Genomic DNA, 8,482 nt, shown 5'->3' with positions numbered 1-8,482 from the left:
CAGTGTCCGTAGTTGTTAACTTGTCAACATTTGCCGCATGCGCAGTTCAGGCCTTTGACTAGTGTGTTAACACGCGTTTGCTCTATGCTCACTTTGGGAAAAGTCTGATTTATAATCACATTGCTTATCTTCAAAATAGATTTTCCGTAGACATGGGAGGTCAGGCAAAGAGCAGTAAGAAGAACAACAAACCGAAGAGGAAAAACCACCGAACTAAAAAGGGTAATGCAGGACAAAATCATTTATATGTACATGGTAACAAAACCTAACATAAGAAAAGCAGATCTATTACATGGGTTGACTATATGGGGCCCAGTTTGAGAAAACTAACAGTGACGCTTGTCCCTGCAGGAGATGGAGGATTTGTTGATCTGTCACCCCAAGAAAGGATGAAGCTAAGGATGCACGAGAAAGCGAAGAAGAAGACATCTGAGAAATATTCAGTGGATCAGCTACTCGAGAAGGTCATGTTATGAGGATGCCCAGGTTTGTCTTTAAATGTTCCTTTACTGTGGGGAATAACTTGGTCTTAATGGCATTTTTACAGACTGAAGAATACATGGACAGTTTTGACTTTGAGATGGCTGGACTCTTCTGTCAGCGCGCCCTGGATGTGGACCCCAACAACCTGCAAGCACTTGACATGCAGGGACACATCTGCTCTGAGTTGGGAGACACACAGAAAGCCAAAGGAATATCCTTTCATTGTGTTGATTTTCTTTAAAATAAAATGACACGTATGTGTTAATCCTCAGTCACAGCTCCTTTATTTCTCCTTATTTTCAATGTTGTTCCTCTCCTTGACTGGCTTCCTGTAAGTTTTTCTACGTGCAGTTGAGCTGAGTCCAGATGAAGGCCACAGTAAATACATGTACCTGGGACAAATTCACACCGGGTCAGAGGCTGTTGGTTACTACACTAAAGGGATACAAGTCCTGTTGTCAACATTGGAGAAACAAGAATCCAAATCAGTAAGTGAAGATACATAAAAATAAAATCATCGTAGTGATTCATTAAACTGCAAAAAGTATTTTTTTTTTAATTTAAGGTATTATTACAATCACAAGAGGGTGCTGTTGGACAATGCATCTGTTCTGTCCCTTGTTTAAGAGCCGAATGACTGCTTTTTTACTCAAGAATTTATTGAAGTTATTTATGCTTAAACTTTCTGGTGTTTTTGTATTAAATTTAATATAAGTTAATATTATATGAGGTGATGACAAATGCGTAAAAAAACAAATAATTTATCTAACACTTTTTAGCAGTCCACCTGTCCTTCATTTTTATAAATACAAAATAATATTTAAAAGAAACATCTGATTTCCAGTGTCAAATTGGAAGTTTAACAGCCTGTAACTTCTGTCTTTTACTGTCTTCACAGGCTCAAGCTGGAGCTGCTGCTGCACCAGTTGAAGATCAGGAGCTCCCATCTGAAAAGGATGTCAGTGTGGCGTACTGCTCCATCGCTGAGATTTATTTAACAGATCTCTGGTACGAGCATACCCCAGACATGCTCTCGTAAAACTGGCAGCCTTCCCTTAGGTGTAGCCTTGGATATGTTTATTCGGATTTCCCTTTTTTTCACTCCGTATCTGTTTTATAGCATGGAAGAAGGTGCTGCAGACAAGTGCCGGGAGTCTATTGAAATGGCATTAAAGTATCAGCACGACAACCCCGAGGCTCTCCAGCTTATGGCCAGTTACCTGTTTAGTGCAGAAAGAAACCAGGTCAGTGTACACACACGCACGCACACACACACACACACACTTCAGATGACTTATCACCACATTAAAGCAGGAATCTGCTGAGTTAATTATTCTGAGCAGATTGAAGTGTGTGCCATTAATCAGTAAATGGACACTTACATTAACACTTATACACACACTGGCACACAAGGATGGGTCACGCTGATAGGAATGTTAATTACTGGGCACATCATTGAGGTCACACAGTCATCTGATGAAGAGACAGAGATGATCCACATGCTGGACTCAGTTTATAAAAAAATCCAAAATAATTTGCTGCATGGATGTGATGAATCTGTGACAACACACACACAAAAACACATATTATTAATTTTAAATAGATTTTGTTTGTGTAGAGTTGATTTACCTTGAGTGGCAGGTATATTTAACCAATGAAAATTGTATTTTTTAACATTTTTCTCATGATTGGGGACAAATATAAAATAATTTCAGATTTGCTTGAGATGATCAAAACAGTAAAAAATCTTCTCTTAATCTAATAAACTGTAATAAAACCACTTGCTTTGGCCTAAGTTTTAAATAAATAGAATTTTATCCTAATTTTTGAGTTCAATCATTATTCATATAGTTACTTATACAATAAGAATTCATAAATTGGCTTCTACATGATATAAACCTGACATTTTTACACGTGTTTCTATTATTGTTGCAAATACTAATATTGTGCCAAAATATAAACTCACTGTCTTTGTATTTGCTTATAAAGAAGCAAGAAATCTTCTCTTTGAGCCACGATAAGCCTAATTTACCTTGTAGTACTACCTATGAACTCTAGGGGTCAGACTGGAATCAGCTAATATTCATATAAAAATATTAATGCTTAAAATAAAATCTAATTTTTAAAAAGGATATATATTGAAGCTGAATTTACATTAATCTTTAGGTCAAAAAAATATATGAAGACTCCAAGAATATAATCTAAAGAGGAACAGTTTCATGAAATTGCTTCTTATTATCTTTCAATTGCTGTAAGCACAGGTATATTGACAGATGCTTTCAAGTGTTCATGCTTTTACACATATGATTTCTCCTTTCTGCTTAGGAGGGCAAAGAGTACCTGTTGAAAAGCGTTGGAACTTGGCTCCCAGCACAAAAACAGAGCACATCCTCCTCCAGCGCAGAGGAAGACGCGCAGGTGAGCTGCGGCGTCTCTGTTGCGTTCAACACCAAAGGATCTTTGCTTTTTTTATATGTCATGAAGCTCAAAGGGTTGTCAGTGTGTTTTGCAGTGCAAACCAAACCAAAAAGCATCAGAAATAGAGGGATAATCAAAATCGATAAAGCACGAATGAAAGGCTAACACGATTTTATTGAAGTTTGAGTTTAGTAATGAAAGAAATATAAACGATAATAGAGTCTGCGTAGGAGTTTGATGTTAAACCATACAAAAAAGGTTGCTGCTGAGAATCTTTTCTTTAGTAATAGGTTAATCTATTGGGATAAACAGCTCCAAAAGTTACAAATTGTAGCTTTAAATGAGATGGTTTCCATGTTTTGTCTCCTCAGAAAGTCATCCCTCCGTACGAGTCCCGCATCACCACAGCCAAACTGCTCATAGAGTGTGAGGAGTACGAGGTAAAAGCGTGTGCGACTGGCGGCAGGGGGGCTGGCACAGCCTTTGTGTGAATATGTGTATTTTTGTGTGTGTGTTTGTGTTCTTTTCTTTCTGCTGAATAGCGCTGAAGGTGGGAAGGCCACGGCTGGTGTTTTTGCCCTCCAGAGCTTAGTGTCAATAATTGAAGAGTGGTATTTGGAAAAAAGGGGACCCGAGGAGGGCGGGTGTGGGGTGAGATTGTGCACAGCCAAGGAGGGATGGGTAAAAAATAAAATAAAAATAAATCCGTAAGGCTCTGCTTTGATGAATCCCCGCTATATGTTTGAAATTGCATATAGTGTACTAAATCACTCAACAATTTCCTATGCAAATGTCCTTCATTGTGGCGTCTCGCCGCCTTCAGTTCAGTGCAGAAACGTTCAACAGTCATTAAGGGTTTGAAGTCATCGTCTGTGATGACTGCCACACCAACGGCGGCAATTTTCTGTTGTGATCCGGTGATTAATTTTTAGTCAATCATGTTGGGTGGTTTACGGTTATTGCTTATAGGAAATGAGAACAGTGCCCACCCCCTAAACCCCCCCTCAGCCAGCTCGAGCTGCAGCTTTTTATATTTGGATGTATGTGTGCGGGAAATGGGCTGTCAGGTGTATCAGTAAAATGACAACGTCTCGGTCCATAGTTTCTGACATGTCGTTTGTCTTCATCGTCCCGTCGGTGTCATCCCGCTGGGGGGCCAGACCGCACCAACGCTCAGTACTTCTTCATGTCAAATATGTACACAGCCATGCATACGGGTTTGTAAATGCTCACATTTTGGGGATTTTTTTTGTTTTCATGCACATTTTACTTCAGTTTTAATAATAATGGAGGGTATTTTCTGTCTGCCTCCCCCCCTGCACCCAGACTGGGGTTCCAGTCAAATAGTCTTTTCTTCTGAGGACGGTTCCTAACTGAGGGAAATTACCCGGAAAAATCTAAGTGGCAGCCATGATAAGAGCTGGTCGAATTCTCTAAATTGCTAAGAAACGAAGCCTTACTGCTTCCTTTTTCCCTCTTTAGCTAAAAGAAACATTGGATCATGCTGCAGGAAAGATTGATTCACTTTTAGTTTTTATCTTTCATTTTCTTTTAGTTCAGGTCTCAATTTAGATAAATGAATACCAGGACAGGAGGAAGCAGCACAGATGAACTTTTATTTTTATTGGTCAATCACAGTAATGGATTAACATTTTTTTAGGATTTACTATATTTATATCTTTGCCCTATTTCACTGGTGCTAAAATGAGTTGCTGGTTGCAGAATTTAGAAGAGAGAATGTCTTCATTTTTTGTAGATTAACATTTGTAAATTGCTTTTCATTGAGCTGTGTTTAGAGGGAAAAAAAACCCTGATTGACAGTGTAATTACTGTCAGCCATTGACCCCAGAATAGCAGGAGGAGCCGCTAACCAAAATAACAACAAATGATAACATGCATCTCATTTGTGAAAAGTAGGTGTTTTTTCATGAAATGCCCCGAAATGTGGAGCTTTCTATTTCACAGCTCAGTGGGATAACAATAAGTCTGCAGTTAAGTAGTTTATTTGTTTTGACATTCAGTGCAGCAGGTCAACTGAAGAATAAAAAAAGTCGTATACTGAAAACCTGAAGGGCATATCACTTCCAAGATAGTCTGACAAGATGTGCAACTATTATATTTTCCAAAATATTTATCTGCATTGATTAAACTGTAATTTCTAAGGCTTGCTGTACAAATAAGTGAATCAAAATTGCCCAATCTATGTGTACATTTTTCTCCACAGACTCTCTACAATGAAAATTGTGTTTTTAACATGTTCTTGTGCATTTTTTTGACAATAGAAGACATTTAACAAGAAAATTAAGCTCAAAATTGCATTTCTGATTATTTTGTATTCAAATTGTTGTGAATATGGAAGAGACGAAAAAAAATCGTATTTGTGACGAAGAAAATACTTCGGGAAAATACTCCAGCTCCACGCTCCAAGCTCTCAGCAACGGTGAGGGGAAGGGGGACGGGGTTGCTTTGTGCCAACTGTCCCCCACAACTCAGAGTCGAATTTTTGATGAACTATTGACGCTCTGCAAAACCTATGTCCTAGAAAACGACACAAGTTCTTGGATTTTAAAAAAAAAAAAAAAAGACCACTTGGAACGCTTTTAAAACATTCAATTGGAGTGTGTCTTTCTTATATTTTCTTTGTTTTAATGTTTTTTTTAGACAAAAAAAACAGATTGATGCTAGTTTTATGTAAGAATTCTTGACAATTCCATCTGCGTTCCATTTAGATTAAATCATTATGTTGAAAAAAAGTTTATTTGACCTTAAAATGTTAATTTCAAAATAAAATATTCTCAAAAATACATTAAATTGTGTTAAATTGAGATCAAATCAGTCAGTTAGCAGTGACACCCCTCTATAGTCATTTCTTTCTGTCAAAAAAACATATATATTTTAGTCAAAAATATCAAAGTCCAAAGTTTTCTTTTTTTCTTCTGTTACAAAAGAACAGTTTTGCAGGAACACGCTACTTTTTTAGCAGTTATTACTATCTTCATTGAGCATCACCGCTTCACTTGTCATGCAGCAGACAGACAAACGGACGGGCCTGACAGCCATTAAGTAGTCCCTCAGCGTAGCTGTCACAGCAGCTGCTAGGTAGTAACTCCGTCACCTGTCACCGTCCCTCTATTTATTTATTAAACACAGCTTTCCTTAAATGTAGCTCTCAATGTGCAGCTTGTGTTTTCGCTGTTGCTTAAAAGCTCCGTTTGCACGGACAGCCTCAGGATTTATTTACTTCAGTGCAGATGTCTCTGCTCATGCACGTGTGCGCGCGCGTGAGCTATGGCTTGCCCTTCGCTTGTAAAGTGATTTGTCTTCCTCCTGTCTTTGCAGTGCGCTCCAGTAAAATGATTCTGTTAAACAGACTTGCTTGAGGATGACACACACACACACAAATAAACCCGCAGAAAAAGCGCACCCGCACACAGTGGACATAATAAATGAGTTCCACTCCAGAGCGCTGCTTTTCTCCCCGTAACAGTTCTTAAAATAAAAATGTAACACGTATGTGGATTATTTGTGTTGCTTTTTTGTGCCCTACTGTTATTCATGCACCACTTTTGTGATATTTATCTATTTTTTTTACTTTATTTCATGTTCTATCCTTTTTTTTCCCTCCTCTTCCTTTTTTCTTGTCTTTGCCAGGATCTCAATCTCGCTGTTGTTTACAGCCTAATGCAGCTTAAGAATATCTGAACCTTTAATCGCTCGCCTCTGGGCTGACCGGTGTAGTTAAGAAGTTGGAGACAACACAGCAGATACGGTTGCTCACTTATCCGCGCTCCCAGATATCTCTTGTGCTATATTTGTAACTCCAGAGCTGTGTCTGCTGTTTAAATCCCAGACAGATAGTTCCTTGAATTTAATATCTAATGTTTGCCTCAACTTGTTTTTGTCTGTTCGGCGTCATATAAGCCGAGGTGTAGTCTTCACACAAACCTGTTCCTCATCACATGCCATCAGATGTTTTTGTTTATGAATTTTTAATGGGTTATTAATTAAGGACAATCTGTGTATTATTGGTCTAGCTATCAATCAGTCGACACGTTTATGCTCTCTTAATGAGACGCTCTCAATTAACCTGGCTCTCCCTCCGTTTTTACCGGCCTCTTTAATGCCGCTGGAAACAAGTAGGCTTAATGAAAAGCAGGAGAGCTCCTCCGAGCAAGAAGGGGAAGCACTTCCGCTAATAAGGCCGCCTTAACAAGAAGCCAGTTGCGCTTGCGGTGCTCACTGTTGTGTGCAGCCCTGTGCGGCGCGCTTGGGCGTGAAGGCGGTGTTTGTGGGCACGCACAGGTGACGTGCATGTCTTTTTCTTCCTGCCCTTCACCACGGGTGATTGGCTAACAGTCGCCTCCAACCTGAAGTTGACAAAAATCAATAAATCATCACCTGAGAAGCTCTCTCTCTCTCTCAAACACCACAGGTCCCACATGGGGAGAGGTGGAACAAAACAAACATGCAGCCTACTTTAGTCAAGGTCTTATTTCTGTAATGGAAACCTCCCACAAACAGTTTTGCGACAAAAGGTCACCCAACTTTTAATCCCTCCCGAGACTGGAAGAAGCGCCTCTCCAGGAGGGGAAGCTGGCCGTTTAACGAAGGGGAACATGGACAGTGTGTCAACATTATCTTTAGGCTTATCATGCATCTGGCGGAGCGGAGGAGGCGCTAAGGGCACGCCGGCTGTCAGCGAAATAGATTAAAGAGCTGTCGAAGACAGTGACTCCAGTCACTATTGATTGTGTGATAAGCACTCCTGAGTGCGTCTATTGACTGCCATGTCCGTTGTCTTGTTGGTATTGATGACATTGTGTATTTCACGCTGACCCCTCAGATGCTTATCAGACCCTCTGATCACCCAGATTGATCGAGCTGCCTGGAGGATGTGCAGCCCTGAGAGAGACAACAGTTTGCTCATCTGTACAAATTTATAAGTGGCGAAAATGCTGAGAGGAGATGAGCTATGGATTTAAAAGACATAATCGTGTCGTTATGATTCTTCACTGATGAGCTCTTAAAGATATTTTCAGAATCCGTGTCTTTCCTTTCTTTGTCCTCTCCTCTTTAGATGGCGGTAGACGTTCTGGAGGGTCTTCTGGAAGAAGATGATGAAGTTGTCCAGGTAAGCATTAGACATATAAACAAACCGTCTTTAAATCAATAAATAATTACTCGCAGTCTAGTATTTCTTTAAAACATATTTGTAGTTTTTTTTTGTAATAGTATATTACTTTATATTGTTAGAGGCTTTGTGTAGCTACATCCTCTGACAGCGCGGAGGCTCGTTCCTTTCTTTCGTTTAACAAGATTGTACAAATAATGCCAGGCAATTTTAGTGCTTCTTAACAACAAATGTACTTTTGTTGAAGAAAAGTTTTTTTCTGTAAGTTGACAGCTTTTGAAACTTTCAAAGTCATATTTCTTGGAACTCTGAATATTTAAAAATGTCAGAGTTAAGAGTGTTTTCAGGTTTGAATTTTGCCTGAAAAGCTGAAATAAACTTAATGTTATTATTCTTTTTTTTATGGTATAGTATAAATCCTGGAACTTTCATTCAAAGCAAAAAGGTTTT

General features: G+C 39.1%; 1 protein-coding gene across 1 annotated transcript in view; it reads left to right on the top strand.

Annotated features, from left to right (window-relative positions):
- The first annotated feature begins 10 nt into the window (after nucleotides 1–10).
- The window catches only part of si:dkey-12j5.1 (probable assembly chaperone of rpl4), a 23,076-nt gene continuing 14,604 nt past the window's right edge, over nucleotides 11–8,482 (top strand). Inside the window, exons 1-9 of the mRNA XM_024267314.2 lie at nucleotides 11–222; nucleotides 352–464; nucleotides 548–694; nucleotides 819–971; nucleotides 1,382–1,491; nucleotides 1,604–1,727; nucleotides 2,809–2,901; nucleotides 3,273–3,341; nucleotides 7,979–8,032. Of these exons, the coding sequence (XP_024123082.1) occupies nucleotides 153–222; nucleotides 352–464; nucleotides 548–694; nucleotides 819–971; nucleotides 1,382–1,491; nucleotides 1,604–1,727; nucleotides 2,809–2,901; nucleotides 3,273–3,341; nucleotides 7,979–8,032 (933 nt within the window). The 5' untranslated portion in view covers nucleotides 11–152. The remainder of the gene's footprint in view (nucleotides 223–351; nucleotides 465–547; nucleotides 695–818; nucleotides 972–1,381; nucleotides 1,492–1,603; nucleotides 1,728–2,808; nucleotides 2,902–3,272; nucleotides 3,342–7,978; nucleotides 8,033–8,482) is intronic.

The sequence above is a fragment of the Oryzias melastigma genome, linkage group LG16 (assembly GCF_002922805.2).
Source record: "Oryzias melastigma strain HK-1 linkage group LG16, ASM292280v2, whole genome shotgun sequence".
Classification (NCBI taxonomy): Eukaryota; Metazoa; Chordata; class Actinopteri; order Beloniformes; family Adrianichthyidae; genus Oryzias; species Oryzias melastigma.
The sequence above is the reverse complement of the archived record's forward strand: the minus strand, read 5'-3'. Positions and strand labels throughout refer to the sequence as shown.